This window comes from Anas acuta, chromosome W, assembly GCF_963932015.1.
Source record: "Anas acuta chromosome W, bAnaAcu1.1, whole genome shotgun sequence".
In the NCBI taxonomy this organism is placed as follows: Eukaryota; Metazoa; Chordata; class Aves; order Anseriformes; family Anatidae; genus Anas; species Anas acuta.
In genome coordinates, this window is record NC_089016.1 from 52,950 (window position 1) to 68,013 (window position 15,064).

General features: G+C 63.6%; 4 protein-coding genes across 4 annotated transcripts; 3 read left to right on the plus strand and 1 right to left on the minus strand.

Annotated features, from left to right (window-relative positions):
* Positions 1 to 181: 181 nt before the first annotated feature.
* On the plus strand, positions 182 to 1,889 carry LOC137846688 (tubulin beta chain-like). Its single transcript, XM_068664761.1, has one exon. It carries the CDS (start codon positions 349 to 351, stop codon positions 1,243 to 1,245), a length of 897 nt encoding a protein of 298 aa, XP_068520862.1. The 5' UTR covers positions 182 to 348; the 3' UTR covers positions 1,246 to 1,889.
* A 465-nt stretch (positions 1,890 to 2,354) lies between these two features.
* On the minus strand, positions 2,355 to 8,757 carry FLOT1 (flotillin 1). Its single transcript, XM_068664764.1, is given in 14 exon segments — positions 2,355 to 2,560; positions 2,646 to 2,810; positions 4,218 to 4,355; positions 4,475 to 4,520; positions 5,293 to 5,474; positions 5,792 to 5,944; positions 6,390 to 6,425; positions 6,427 to 6,486; positions 6,684 to 6,766; positions 6,769 to 6,807; positions 7,067 to 7,222; positions 7,699 to 7,781; positions 8,408 to 8,483; positions 8,581 to 8,757. Coding segments are annotated over 14 exon segments (1,293 nt in total). The 5' UTR covers positions 8,624 to 8,757; the 3' UTR covers positions 2,355 to 2,527.
* Positions 8,758 to 10,355: 1,598 nt separating this feature from the next.
* Positions 10,356 to 12,646, plus strand: RPS5 (ribosomal protein S5). Its single transcript, XM_068664762.1, has 6 exons — positions 10,356 to 10,506; positions 11,458 to 11,563; positions 11,665 to 11,874; positions 12,112 to 12,240; positions 12,344 to 12,442; positions 12,534 to 12,646. The coding sequence occupies exons 2-6, from the start codon at positions 11,459 to 11,461 to the stop codon at positions 12,600 to 12,602; spliced, it is 612 nt and encodes a 203-aa protein (XP_068520863.1). The 5' UTR covers positions 10,356 to 10,506; position 11,458; the 3' UTR covers positions 12,603 to 12,646.
* A 793-nt stretch (positions 12,647 to 13,439) lies between these two features.
* Positions 13,440 to 14,015, plus strand: RNF225 (ring finger protein 225). Its single transcript, XM_068665714.1, has one exon. It carries the CDS (start codon positions 13,440 to 13,442, stop codon positions 14,013 to 14,015), a length of 576 nt encoding a protein of 191 aa, XP_068521815.1.
* The last annotated feature ends 1,049 nt before the right edge of the window (positions 14,016 to 15,064 follow it).

Below are 15,064 nucleotides of genomic sequence, written 5' to 3' on the forward strand. Positions count from 1 at the left end.
AGGCCTTCCAAGAAGGCGGCAGATGTCCTCAAGGGTGGGACGGGGATCAGTGGGAGGTCCCCAAAGAGCTCAGGGTCCCCGGGGAAGGTGGTGGGGTGGCATTGAGGTCCCCAAAGCCCTTCTGAAGCACCCCAGTGCAGATTGAGGGGCCCCAAGGAGCCTCTCCGTGACATTTCTCCCACCCCAGGCCAGAGCGGCGCGGGCAACAACTGGGCCAAGGGCCACTACACGGAAGGGGCCGAGCTGGTGGACTCGGTCCTGGACGTGGTGCGGAAGGAGGCGGAGAGCTGCGACTGCCTGCAGGGCTTCCAGCTCACCCACTCGCTGGGCGGCGGCACCGGCTCGGGCATGGGCACCCTCCTGATCTCCAAAATCCGCGAGGAGTACCCCGACCGCATCATGAACACCTTCAGCGTCGTCCCGTCCCCCAAGGTGTCGGACACGGTGGTGGAGCCCTACAACGCCACCCTGTCGGTCCACCAGCTGGTGGAGAACACGGACGAGACCTACTGCATCGACAACGAGGCCCTCTACGACATCTGCTTCCGCACCCTCAAGCTCACCACCCCCACCTACGGCGACCTCAACCACCTCGTCTCGGCCACCATGAGCGGCGTCACCACCTGCCTGCGCTTCCCCGGGCAGCTCAACGCCGACCTGCGCAAGCTGGCGGTCAACATGGTGCCCTTCCCTCGCCTCCACTTCTTCATGCCCGGCTTCGCCCCGCTGACGTCCCGCGGCTCCCAGCAGTACCGCGCCCTCACCGTCCCCGAGCTCACCCAGCAGGTCTTCGACGCCAAGAACATGATGGCCGCCTGCGACCCACGCCACGGCCGCTACCTCACCGTGGCCGCCGTCTTCCGCGGCCGCATGTCCATGAAGGAGGTGGACGAGCAGATGCTGAACGTGCAGAACAAGAACAGCTCCTACTTCGTCGAGTGGATCCCCAACAACGTCAAGACGGCCGTCTGCGACATCCCCCCCCGCGGGCTGAAGATGGCCGTCACCTTCATCGGCAACAGCACGGCCATCCAGGAGCTCTTCAAGCGCATCTCGGAGCAGTTCACGGCCATGTTCCGCCGCAAGGCCTTCCTGCACTGGTACACGGGCGAGGGCATGGACGAGATGGAGTTCACCGAGGCCGAGAGCAACATGAACGACCTGGTGTCCGAGTACCAGCAGTACCAGGACGCCACCGCCGAGGAGGAGGAGGACTTCGGCGAAGAGGCTGAAGAGGAGACCTAAAAAGGGGGGGGCGGCCTCCGCTCATCGTCCTCGGAGTGCCCTCGTCCGTCACCGTTGCCACCGTCAGCGTCGTCCTCGGAGAGCCCTCGTCCTTCAGCGTCGTCCTCGGAGAGCCCTCGGCCTTCATCATCCTCTTCCTCGGAGACCTTCAGCCTTCATCGTTGCCCGCAGGGAGCCCCTGGCTTCAGAGCAGCCTTCGGCCTCATCATCCTCCGCCATCAGGTGGCCCCCAGAGCCCCCCTCGTTCCTCCAAAACCTTCATCCCTCACCGGGCATCATCATCATCGCCGTTGGCACCATCACCGCCGAGCCACCGGCCCCTCCGTGTCCCCCTCGTTGTCCCCACGTCCCCCCCTTGCCGGGGGGGGGGGGGTGACGGCACCACTAAATTATTGCAGCTCCCCCTCCCCGGGCAACCAATTTGCCCCCTTCTTTCCCCAAAACCACTTCCCCGGCTGCAGGGGGTTTCCAGGGTGGCCCCGTCCCCACCGTGTCCCTGGCTGAGGGCTCTCCTGTCCCCTCCCTGTCCCTTTTCCCCCCGAATCCATCCCATTTTATTTTTTTTTCCCCTTTTTAAGCTTTTTTTTTTTTTTCATATTGAAAAGCCGCCCCCGGGCGAGGAATAAACCCGGGATGCAAAGCCACCACCGTGTCCCTTGTCGTGTCTCTGGGGTGGGGGACAAGGGGGGGGGGTCTTCGGTGTCCCCATGTCCCCACCGGGGTCTCCCAGGTTCATTTTGGGGTCCCTGTGTCCCTTCTGAAGTTCCCTGAAGCCCATTCCTGTCCCGTGAGGGGGGGCGGGGGAGTCTCCTGTGTCACATCTGTCCCTACAAGGGTCCCCCTGTCCCTTATAGGGCCTCTCATGTCCCCTGTCCCCACCGCATCCCCTTGAGGGTCCCCACGCCCCCCCCAAAGCCCTTCCTGTCCCTTCTGGGGCCACTCGTGTCCCTTTTGGGGTCCTCAAATCCCCCCCCAAAACCCCAAAAAGACCCCAGGGCACCCCAAAACGGCCACAGGCTGCAGATGCGACAGCTTTTAATGACATGGGGACAGGTTGGGACGTGTCCCCCACCCCGGGGACCCCCCGAAGGGGTGGGGGGGACACGAGGTGGCACTTGGGGAGGGGTTGGTGGCACTTTGGGGGCCACGGCAGCACCACGGGGCGGTGGCTCCATGGGGACGTGGTGGCACTTGGGTGACAGAAGGGGACACGGGGGAGGACGTGGAGGCTCCAGGGGGTGGTGGCACCTTGGGGACACTTTGGGGACCCGGTGGCACCGCCTCAGGCCACGCAGTCGGACTTCTTCTGGGCAGCCTGCGGAGGACAGAGCAGGGACAAGTGAGGAGGGGACACGGCTGTCCCCAAACCCCCCTGGGGACCCCGATGTCACCCCCCAGACCTGGGTGACGCTGACACCTGTCAGGGCCTCGACGGCGGCGGGCAGGCGGGTGACGACGTCCAGGATCTCGCCGGGGAGCCGCGACACCCCGATGTCCCCGGAGCCACCGGCCACCAGCGTCACCCGGCGTGTCCCCAGCAGCGGCTGCGCCACCGCCTCCGCCACCTGGCCCAAAAAGGCAGGGTTTCAGCCCAAAATCTGCCCGTGGCACCTTGTTCCCTTCCCACAAATCTTGCTGTCCCAAATCCTGCCCGTTTCGGCCCCATAATCCGGGTAGGTCGCCCCCCAAATGCCCTCAAACCTGGTGGTTTCTGGCGCCTTGCCCAAATTCCTCTTGTTTCACCCCAAAATTCACTGCGGCAATGCTTAGTCCCTCCCTGGACACTCACCAACTGACCACTGCCCTAAATCCCTTGGGTTTCACCCCAAAACCCACCACACGCAACCATGAATCCCCCTGCCCACTTGCCTGTCCCCAAATCACCTCATCTCACCCCAAATTTGCCCCTTTGTGCCCCAAATCCTCAAAAATCCATTGGAGGGAACCCCAAAACTCCCCGTACAACCCCCAAATATCCCATGTGTACCCCTGAGACTCCCTCTTGAGACCCCAAAACACCTCATGGGGACCCCAAATCTCCCCCCGGGCCCCCCAAACACTCCCACCCCATAGAAGAAACCCCAAATCCTCAAAATCCACTGGTGGACACCCCAAAACCCCCACACCACCCCCAAAAACCTGATGTTCACCCCCAAACGCCCCCTTTGAGACCCCCAAACACCTCACGGGGACCCTAAATCCCCTCTGGGACCTCCCTAACCTCCCCTACCCCATAGAAGAGACCCCAGATCCTCAAAATCCACTGAGGGGAATGCCCCAAACCCCTACACGACCCCCAGGTATCCCATGTGTACCCCTGAGATTCCTCCTTAACACCCCCAAATGGCCCCTTTGAGACCCCAAAACACCTCATGGAGACCCCAAATCCCCCCTGAGAACTCCCCAAACCACCCCCACCCTATAGAAGAGACCCCAAATCCTCAAAATCCACTGGGGGAGACCCCAAAACCCTCACACAACCCCCAAAAACCTAATATTCACCCCCAAACGCCCCCTTTGAGACCCCCAGACACCTCATGGGGACCCCAAATCCCCCTGAAGACCCCACAAACCACCCCCACCCCATAGAAGAGACCCCAAATCCTCAGAAACCATTGGAGGGAACCCCAAACTCCGCCCCCCCCACAACCCGCAAGTATCCCATGTATACCCCTGAGACTCCATCTTGAGACCCCCAAACACCTCATGGGGTGCCCAAATCCCCCCTGAAGACCCCACAAACCACCCCCACCCCATAGAAGAGACCCCAAATCCTCAAAGTCCACTTGGGGAGACCCCAAAACCCCCACGCAACCCCCCCAAAAACCCAATGTTCACCCCCAAATGCCACCCTGGAGACCCCCAAACACCTCAAGGGGACCCCAAATCCCCACTAGGACCTCCCAAACCACCCCCACCCCATAGCAGAGACCCCAAACCCTTTGGGACACCCCTCAGGGCCCCCCTCTCACCTGGGGCAGCCTCTGCAGCACCATATCAACCACGGCGGCCTCGCGGAACTGCCCGAAAGCCTCAGCCTTGGCCTCCGTCTGCGCCGCCTCCGCCCGTGCCCGGGCGGCCACCGCTGCCGCCCGCGCCGCCCCCGTCACCTGCGGGGGACGTCCGAGTCCCCGAGGGGCTCTGGGGACACCCCCCAGGGCTGGGGACCCCTGGTTTTGTCCCAAAACCCCCCAAAACTCAGCCCCGGCCTTTGGGGGCCTCGACTCACCCGCATGGCCTCCGCCTCCGCCTCCGCCTGGGTCATCACCTGCAACCTGCGGAGGGGCGGGGCTTGGAAATGGGGCGGAGCCTCGAGGGGGGGGAGTGACTTGGAGGGGGCGGGGCTTATAGAGGGGGCGTGGCCTCACGGAGGGGGTGGAGTGCAAGGGGGTCCCCAGGCACAAGGGTGGTACAAAGGGGCGTGGCTTGGGGAATGGGCGTGGCTTGGGGGGATGGACATTGAATGAATGGGCGTGGCTTGAATGAATGGGCGTGGTTTGAATGAATGGGCGTGGTTTGAATGAATGGGCGTGGCTCCAATGAATGGGCGTGGCTCTCATTTAAAAGGGCACCACCTCCCTTAAAATGGGCATGGTGGTGGGGCCCACCACCCCTTTTTAAAGGCTCTCGGGAAAGAGGGCGGGGCTTCACGGGGGGCGGGGCTGTTGGTACAAAGGGGTGTGGCCTGAGGAAGGGGCGGGCTTTGTATTAAAGGGACAAAGCCTCCCTTAAAAGGGTGATGGCCCCACTGTAAGAGGAGCCACCGAAAAAAGCAAAATTCGGCTGGTTGAGTTTTTCGAGGGATTTTCGAGTGGCAGAACTGCTCTTAAAGAGGGCACGGCTTCGCCACGCTGTGGGGGCCCACCAGATAGGCTTGATATTTAAAGGGGAAAGAGCTTAAAGGCACGGTTCTCACTCTAGTTGTGGGGCCGCCCATATGGGGCTGGACGGGGATGGGGATGGGACGGTGATGGAGAAGGGGAAGGGGATGGGGATGGGGATGGGGATGGGGAAGGGAAAAGGGGAAGGGGATGGGGACAGGCTCACCGCTCAGCCTCAGCCAGCCGCTCCAGGCGATAGCGCTCGGCCTCGGCGGGTTTGCGGACGGTGGCCTCCAGCTCGCGCTCGCGGCGCCCGATCTCGTGCTCCTGCAGCTGCGCCTGCTGTGCCCGCTCCACCACCAGCACCTGCGCCCGCTGCTCCTCGATCTGCTGCTTCGTCCTTGCCACCTGCACCCACAGCACACATCAGCCCTGTGCCAAAACCTGGCGGGGAGGGGGCCCTGGGCATCCTACGGACTGCAGGAATCCCTGGGGACCAAAGGGGGTCTAAAGGGGTCCAGGCGTCCCTGGGGGGTCCCAAACATCCCAGCTGAGGGACCCAGGTGTGTGGGGGGGGGTCCCAGGTGTTTTGAAGGGGCAAGAAACGGAGAGGACCAAGGTGCCCAGGGGGATCCCAGGTGCCCAGGAGGGACCCAGGTGTCCTGGGGGTGTCTCAGGTGTCCTCAGGGGGGTCCCAAACATCCCAGAGAGGGGGACCAGCATACCTGCAGCTGGTAGGCCAGGTCGGCCTGGGCTTTGCGGGCGTTGACGGCGGCGTCGCAGAGAGCCTGCTGCACCTGGAAGTCCCGCTGGGCCTGCGCCATCGCCGTCTCGCTCAGCAGCTGCGCCGAAACCTGCTCCTGGCGCGCCCGCGCCTCCTGCAGGGACACGGGGGGACACGTGGGGACACCAGGTGGGTGATGGGGGGCATGCTGCATGATGGAGGGGGAGTGTGGGGGTGTTGTGTGCGGAGATGGGGGTGCTGGGGGACAAAAGGGGGACATGGGGACACTGTGGGATTGGAGGGGGATGGGGACACTGCAGGGTGGTGGGGAAACCGGGGGACAAATGGACATGGAGACAGCAGAGGACCCCAAAGGATAGGGGGGAACGTCAGGAAAATGGGGTGGGGATGTTACAGGGGAGCGCAGAGACAACCTGGTGACCTTAGGGGCATGGGGGGGGGGGACAGCAGGGGTGGCACCAGCACGCTGTGAGGGGACACGGTGACTTCAGTGATGAAACAGGGGGACGTGGGCACATGCGGGGACGTGACGGGGCAGTGGGGGTCCTGGGGGGGGGGAACAAAGATGAAGGACTCACGCGGATGCCGGCGTCCCGCTTGGCCTCGGCCTCACCCCACGCGGGCATCACGCTGCACCTGCGCCGTGCGGCCCTTCCCCAGCGAGTGCAGGTAATCCTGGGGACAGGGGACACGGGGACAGGGTCATTGCCCTGATCCACCCTGCGTCACCCGTGTCACCCGGTCCCCGTGTCACCCTGGTGACCCTGGTCCCCATGTCACCCTGCGTCCCCGACGCCACCACGGTTACCGCAGGGGCACAGCTAGCTCTGGTGCCACCCGTGTCCCCGCTGTGTCCCCTCCTGTCCCCCCGCAGTGCCACCTTGGTCATCATGGATGTCCTTCAGGGTGTAGCTGACCACGCTGATCCCCATGTTGACCAGGTCGGACGAGGCACGTTGAAAACCTGCTCCGAAAACTTCTGCCGGTCCTTGTAATCTCCTGGGGGACATCAGGGGCGGGGCTTAGGGTGGGTGGGTCAGGGGGGCGTGGTCTTGTAAGATGGTGTGGCACCAGGGGGTGGAGCCTATGTGGGTGTGGCACCCGTTAGGGGGTGGGGCATGGGCAGGGCTTCTTTGAGGGCGGGGCTTATGGCAGGGGGTGGGGCTTTGGGAAAATAGGCGGGGCTTATGGGGGTGGGGCTTTTAAAGGGGCGTGGCTCTGTCCATAGGGCGTGGCTTTCCCCCCTATCCCCCGCTCACCTCCACGGTCATGTGGGCCATGATGGCGCGCTGGTGGCCCTCCAGGGTCTCCAGGGCGATCTGGGCGATCTCGCTCTCCGACTTGCCCAGGAACATCTGGCAGGCGGCCGCCAGCATCTCCTTGTTCTGCCCCTGGATCTTCACCTGCCCCCCAAAAGGGAAGCTGCAGCGTCCCGCAGGGTCCCCAGAGCGTTATTCCCCCGATAACCAAGGGTTTGGAGAGGCTCTTTTCAGAGAACAGCCCCTGCACGCGGGGTTTTTGCCCACCCCAAAACCCCCTTTTTAACCTCATCGTCGCCCCTTCAACAAACCCCACGCGGGGGCTACCCACAGCGGTGCCCTTTTAAGAGGACGCGCTCCTTAGGGTGGGGCCCACCTCAACAGGGCCGCTTTAAGGCGATGTTGCTGCTGCCCCCCCCCCCCCCCAACCACTGCAGCATGACACTGCCCTTTTAAGAGCCCCCCCCCCCCCCCCCCCACCAGCAGCTCCAGGTGGGGCCCACTGCAGGACCCCTCTTAAAAGGGGCTGCACCGGTGCCCCCTGGGGACCTGGGGGGCGGGGGGAGGTGACAGCTGTGGGGACACGGGTGGGGGGGCACAGGGGGGGGCAGGGGGGTACCTGGGCGATTGCCAGTGACAGAGATGGGGACGCCGTGGCGGGTGTACACCTTCTCACTGCGCACGTTGAGGGTCAGGGTGTTGAGGGAGATCCTGGGGAGGGGGCAGGGAGGGGACAGGTCACCCCCACGGCACCCCCCTTGTCCCCCCATGCCACCCCCGTGCCCCTCACGTCATCCATGCCACCCCCTTATCCTCCGTCACCTCCTTATTCCCCCCCATGCCATCCCTTGTCACCCCATGCCACCCCCTTGTCTCCTGCTGCCACCCCCTTGCCCCCCCCATGCCCCCCATACCCCTCCTGTCCCCCCACATCCCCCCATGCCGCCCCCTTGTCCCTCACATCCCCCCATGCCACTCCTTCATCCCATGCCCCCTCCTTGCCCCCCCATGCCCCCCATACCCCTCCTGTCCCCCCACATCCCCCCATGCCGCCCCCTTGTCCCCTTATGTCCCCCCATGCCACCCCCCTTGCCCCCACCATGCCCCCCATACCCCTCCTGTCCCCCCACATCCCCCCATGCCGCCCCCTTGTCCCCTTATGTCCCCCCATGCCACCCCCTTGCCCCCCCATGCCCCCCATACCCCTCCTGTCCCCCCACATCCCCCCATGCCACCCCCTTGCCCTCCACACCCCCCTTACCCCCCCCATGCCCCCACACCCCTCCGTCCCCCCACACCCCCCCACCAGCCCCTCCCTCACGCCCCCCCCATGTCACCGCTGGATCTGCTGCAGACACGGCACCACCAGCACCCGGCCCCCGGCCACCATCACGGGGGGGCTGCGGCAGAAACCTGCGGGACGAGGGGCACGGGGTAAGCCCCGGGACCCCCCCACACACACCGCCGGTGCGGGGAGCGGGGGGGATGGGGGGGGGGGGCCCCGACTCACCCGACACCACCATGGCCTCGTTAGGGCCGCACGTGAAGAACATCCCGGCGGTGACACGGGGACAGGGACCGGGGACAGGGACCGGGATCGGGACCGGGATCGGGACCGGGACCCCCCCCCCGCAGCGGCTCGGCCCCACCCGCCCCGGCCCCGGCAGCCCCCGCGGCGCCGCCCGCCCGCAGCCGCCCCCTGCTGGCCCCGAGGGGGCGCGGAGGCGGCGGGGTTGCCGCGGGTGGCTTCTGGTCCCCAAAGTCCCCCTCAGGTGTTCGGTGGTCCCCAAAGTCGCCTCAGGTGGCACCTGGTGCCCAAAGTCCCCTCAGGTGTTCATTGATCCCCAAAGTCCCCTCAGGTGACCCCGTTGTCCCTAAAACCCCCTCAGGTGGCCCCTGGTCCCCAAAGTCCCCTCAGGTGTTCACTAGTCCCAAAATCCCCTCAGGTGGCCCCTGGTCCCCAAAGTCCCCTCAGGTGACACCGTTGTCCCCAAAGCCCCCTCAGGTGTTCATTGATCCCCAAAGTCCCCCAAAGTCCCCTCAGGTGACCCCGTTGTCCCCAAAGTCCCCTCAGGTGTTCATTGATCCCCAAAGTCCCCTCAGGTGGCTCCTGGTCCCCAAAGTCCCTTCAGGTGTTGGTCCTCAAAGTCCCCTCAGGTGCTCATTAGTACCCGAAGTCACCTCAGGTGGCCCCTGGTCCCCAAAGTCACCTCAGATGTTCCTTGGTCCCCAAAGTCTCCTCAGGTGTTCAGTAGTCCCTAAAGTCCCCTCAGGTGGCCCCTGGTCCCTAAAGTACCCTCAGGTGGCCCCTGGTCCCCAAAATCCTCTCAGGCAGCTGCTCATCCGTAAAGTCACCTCAGAAGATCCATCGTTGGTCCCTAAAGTCCCCTCAGTTGGCATGTGGTCCCCAAAGTCCCCTCAGATGATCCTTGGTCCCCAAATTCCCCTCAGGTGACTGTTTCTAAACCTCCTTCAGGTGGCCTGCAGTCCCTAAAGTCCCCTCAGATGATCCTTGGTCCCTAAAATCCCCTCAGGAGATGGTTGGTCCCTAAAGTCCCCTCAGGCGTTCATTGGATCCCAAATCTCCCTCAGGTGGCCCCCTGGTCCCCAAAATCTCCACAAATAAGCATTAAGAGCCAGTAATTACAAGCCTCAGCCCCACTTTTTTTTTTGCCTCCTAATATTATGGAGAAAATTATTTTGGGAGTTAGAGAAAATGCCCGGAAAACAGCACAGTCATTGGTCGTGGCCAATGTGAGGGGAAAATCCAGTTTGACAAACTTAATTTCCTTAATTTTCACCCATGTAGTTGACCAAGGGGAGCCAGCTGAGGTGATCTTTTTGGGTTTCAGTAGATTTCAACGTGGTTTCTGACCCTATCCATCTGAAAAATGCTACAAGGAATTCACAACGCAATGGGTGAACAGTTGGCTGAGGGGTCAGGCTCTGAGGGGCCTGGTAAATGGGGTGACGTTAGGCTGGTGGCCAGGCACCAGTGGGGCTCCATTTTGGGGCCAGTGATCCCATAAACGACCTGGCTATGGGATGGGAAGGAAACCTGTGTGTTTGTGGCTGACACTGAGCTGGGAGGAGCTGCTGACTGTGTAGGGGCGGAGAGGCCCCGCTGAGGGATCCCCTCCGCCCCCCCACGCGTGTCCCTATATCCTCCATAGGGAGAAACCCCACAATATGGCAGAGTTCGGGCAGACGCCCTCAACAACCATGCCCCGCCCGGCTTCACCATCGCCCTCCGCGCATGCGCCACCGCCCGGCGGGACCGAAAGGACGGGCACGGCGAGGGTAGAACGGGCGGAAGCGCGGAGCCTCGCTGCAGCGTTGCGCATGCGCAGCCGGAAGCCGGCGCCTGCCCCTGGATAAGAGGCGGGGAGGCCCCGTCCGAGCTCTTTTTCGGCGCCGGATCTGCAGAGGCCGCCATGTGAGTGCGGCGGGGCCGGGGGGAATTTGGGGTGAATTTGGGGATATTTGGGGCTGAGAATGGCGGAGGAGGGGCTGTGGGGTCGGGGAGGGGGTGGTGGGGTCTGGGAGGGGGGTTTGGGGGTCCTCAGGCCACGGGGAGGGGGTAAATGGGGGGGGGGAGGGGGATTGGGGCCTGGTGGGGGGGTCGCTGAGGGAGAAATTTGGGGTGAGGCCTTGGGGGGGGGGACTGGGGTACAAAAGGGGAGGGCTCAGGGATTTTGGGAGCGTTGGGGTGGGGATTAGGGGGGGTTCAGGGGTTTAGGAGGGGGATTTGGGGTTCTCAGGGCTGGGGGGGTTAAATGGGGAGGAATCGGGGCTTGGGGGGGACTGGGGGGAATTGTGGGGCTAAAATATGGGGGGGGGGATGAGGTAGGAAAGGAGGGGGATTTGGGTTTGGGGGGGTGTTGAGGTGGGAATTGGGGGGGGGGGGTGTTGACAGGCCTTGGGGGGAGGCGATGAGGTGGGGAGGGGTTGGGGTTAAAATGTGTGGGGTCAGGCTGTGGTTGGGGTCCCGAATAGAAATTGGGGGGGGGGGGGGGGGGGGGTTGAGGCCTTGGGGTTGTCCCTGATGGAGGAATGGGGGGTGCTCCAGGCAGGGGGAGCTCTGAGGTAGGAGTTTGGGGGGGGGTCATTGAGTTAAAAACAGGGGGGTCCTAGGCCTTGTGGGGACACTGAGGTGGGAGTTTGGGGGCTCTGGGGGCTGTTCCTTTATGGGGGGCTCTCTGAGGTAAAAGATTTTTGGGAGCTCCCTGCGTTAAGGGTGATTCGGAAGGGCGCTCCACCTCTTCGGGCTCACCCACAGGTCCTCCCCATCTCATTTTAAGGACCTGCACCCCCCAATTCAATGCAGGGGTAAAAGGGGCGGGTCTGCCTTGCCCCCTTTTCACCCCAATCCCCATTTTCTTGGCAGAATGACCGACTGGGAGACGGCGCCCGCTGTCACCGAGACCCCCGACATCAAGCTCTTCGGCAAGTGGAGCACGGACGATGTGCAGATCAACGACATCTCCCTCCAGGTATTTTTCGGCCCGCGTGGGGTTACCCTTTGGGGTCACCCCAAGACCCCGTGGCGCATCAGGAAGGGGCCTCACCATCTCCCCCCTACCCCCCCCTGCAGGACTACATCGCCGTCAAGGAGAAATACGCCAAGTACCTGCCCCACAGCGCCGGGCGCTACGCGGCCAAGCGCTTCCGCAAGGCGCAGTGCCCCATCGTGGAGCGCCTCACCAACTCCATGATGATGCACGGCCGCAACAACGGCAAGAAGCTGATGACCGTGCGCATCGTCAAGCACGCCTTCGAGATCATCCACCTGCTCACCGGGGAGGTGCGGGGCGGCTGGGACCATTTTTAGGGGCGCGGCGGTCGGGTTTTAGGGGCGTAAGGGCTGATTTTGATCCCTTTTTTTTTTTTTTTCCCCTGTAGAGAGGTGCGGGGCGGTTGGGTGTTGGCTGGGACCATTTTTAGGGGCGCAGCGGTTGGGTTTTAGGGGCGTATGGGTTGATTTTTATCCCTTTTTGGGTTGATTTTTATCCCTTTTTTTTTTTTTTTCCCCCCCCCGCAGAACCCCCTGCAGGTCCTGGTGAACGCCATCATCAACAGCGGCCCCCGCGAGGACTCGACGCGCATCGGCCGCGCCGGCACGGTGCGGAGGCAGGCCGTGGATGTGTCCCCACTGCGCCGCGTCAACCAGGTGCCCCCTTTTGTGGAATCCCTGAGCTGTGGGGACCCCCCTCCTCGTCAGCGTGTCCCTGATGTCCCCCTTTTTCCTTCCCTTGCCCCCCCCTTCCTCCCAGGCCATCTGGCTGCTGTGCACGGGTGCCCGCGAGGCCGCTTTCCGCAACATCAAGACCATCGCCGAGTGCCTGGCCGACGAGCTCATCAACGCTGCCAAGGTGAGGCTGTCACCAGGCGGTGGCAGGACGGCCTCACTATCGCGACATGTCATGATTTCTCACGGTTTTTTTTTCCTCCTCCCCTTGCCAGGGCTCTTCCAACTCGTACGCCATCAAGAAGAAGGACGAGCTGGAGCGCGTGGCCAAGTCCAACCGTTAAAGAGCTGCTGTTATGCACAAAATAAAGTTGGCTTCTACTTCGTGCCCCTCCTCTCCTCCCTGTGCTGTGGGATTATGGGGGTGCTGTTCGTGGTTTTTGGGGTATTTTGTCCTCTTCCACACGCACGAGGGGTGCCTGGGGGGGTCCTTTTTGGGGCTGGACCCCAGAAAAGCATGGGGATGTCCCGTTAGGTCCCACGTGTCTCCATGCTACACAGCTGCCCCCAGCTCACCTTGGCACCTTGTAGGGTTGGGATTTCCTCATTCCTGGGCGTGATTTGGGGTTGGGGGCTGTGTCCCCTTGCCCCGAATCCCCTCTGTGCCCCCGTTTATCCCTTGTTCCACAGTGGGGGGTGGAGGAAACAGTGCTGAGAGGCAAGGCAGAAGAAATAAAACCGGGACGGGGGGGGGGGGGGGGGAAAAGTGGTACGGGACAGCTGCCAAAACCCACAGGTCCCACCCCGAACCAGGTGTGGTGCCAGCCAGGTCCCACAGGGCCACTGTGGCCCTTGGGACCCGTCCCCTGGTGACAGGGTGACGTGGGGGGGGCGTGCCGCTGGCCCTCCCTGTCCGGCTGTACCTGAGCTGAGCGGGTGCTTGCTGCGGCCCCCACGGGGGGTTGGCACCCCTGGGGGCAGGTGAGGAGGGGCTGGGGGGGGGGGGCGTTTGGGTATTTTTGTGCTTTTTTTGGGATCTGTTGGCAGCGGGAATTGGGGTATTCTTTGCAGCGATGCCATCCCTGCCTATTTTTGCTCCCTCACCTTGCGTCCTCACCTCCTTATTGCCCCCTTGTAACCCCCCCGCGCTGTTTCCCCCCTTCTCTAGGGCCATCGCTGCCATGCCGAGCCCCCCGGCAGACCCCGAGGGGCCCCCCCGGGACTGTGTCATTTGCTTCGCCCCCTACGACCGCCTCTTCAAGCTGCCCAAAGCGCTGGGCTGTGGCCACGTCTTCTGCCTCGAGTGCTTGGCCAGGGTCAGCGTGGCGACCCCTGCCGCCCCCTTACTCTGCCCCATCTGCCGCCGCCCCACAGCCCTGCCCCCCCGCCGCGGCCCCCCAGCTTTGCCGACCCGCTCCGACCTCCTGCCCCCCACCCTCCCCGCCACCCCAAGGGGCTTCGTCCGCTTCGATCGCCCCAAGGGGCTCCTGCTCTACACCCCCCAGCCCGGCCGCCTGCCCACGGTGACCCTCAGCCTGGAGGTGGGGGGGTCCCAGCCCCCCCCAGCCCCTCCGGGGGGCCGGGGTGGGGGGCGCTGGCCCTTCTTCAAGGCGGTGGCCGTCGCCGTCGCCCTGCTGATTTCGGGGGGCTTGGTGCTCTGCGGGGTCTTCCTCTTCTTCCTCCTGCCCGCGGCGTGCGAGGGGGGCAGCCCGGTGACAAACAGCACCTGGGGGCCGCCGGGGTGGCCCCCCTATTAACGAGGACCCCCCCCACACCCCCTCCCCATTTTATGGGGCTGGGATGTCTTGGGGTTCCCCATTTGGTGGGGATGGGTTCCTAACAGGTTCCCCCCCCCCCCAAACTCATACCCTTGGCCAAATGGGTTTTGGAGGGGACACCCCCCCAGATTTGGGGATGGGGGGGGCAACACACAAGCCCCATTTCCCCTTTATTAAATCTTTTCCCCAATACCACGTCCTGATGATGCCTCTTCTGTAACGGCAGCGAGCGTGATCCCAAGGACACCCCCTCCCCCCCCCAAAAAAAAAACCAACAAAGCCAGGACCTTTTGTTTGTAAGGGGGGGCAACCAGGAGCTGTAAATCACCAGTTTGGCTTAAATTGAGGAGGGGGGTGCCCAAATCCCTGTCGGAGGGGGGGGGTGTTTTAGGGCCGGGAGGGTGGCAGGGTGCCCAATTTCCACCTCCCGCCGTGCCTGGCGCCGCCGCCAACTCCCCGGTCCCTATCGGAGCCGTCCCCGGCCCGGCTGTGTGTATTTTGGGGGCGGGAGGGGTGAACCTGAACCCAAATAAAAGCAAAAAACAAATAAAAGAGGAGGGGAACCACCATTCTGGGGGGGGGGTGCTAGCCATCACCTTGAGGGTTTGTGCCCTGCGAGGGCGGCATCGGCTCCGGGTTTGACCTCGGCTTTATGGCCACCCCAAATCCCAAGGGGCAGAGGGTGTGGGGATATTTTGGGGAGGGTCTCGGGGGGGCACGCCGAGGTGTTGGGATGTTTCCAGGCTCAGGAACGACAACGGAGACCGTGAGAAGAACCAGGGTCCGGTTGTCCACTACCGCACGACCGTACACCCGAGGACCCCGACCCCGCCGTGCACAACGTCCCACGGCCCCCAAACCAAGCCCACGGTGCCTTTGGGGGGGGCTGGGACCCCATTTTGGGGGTGGGCATGGACCCCCCCCCCCCACCTCCCCGTGCCGTGACCCGCCACGCCGGTCGCTACAAGCAGAGGAAGTCGCGCGCTACTACACCTACGAGTAACTACGCGCGGTTGTAAGCTACAACC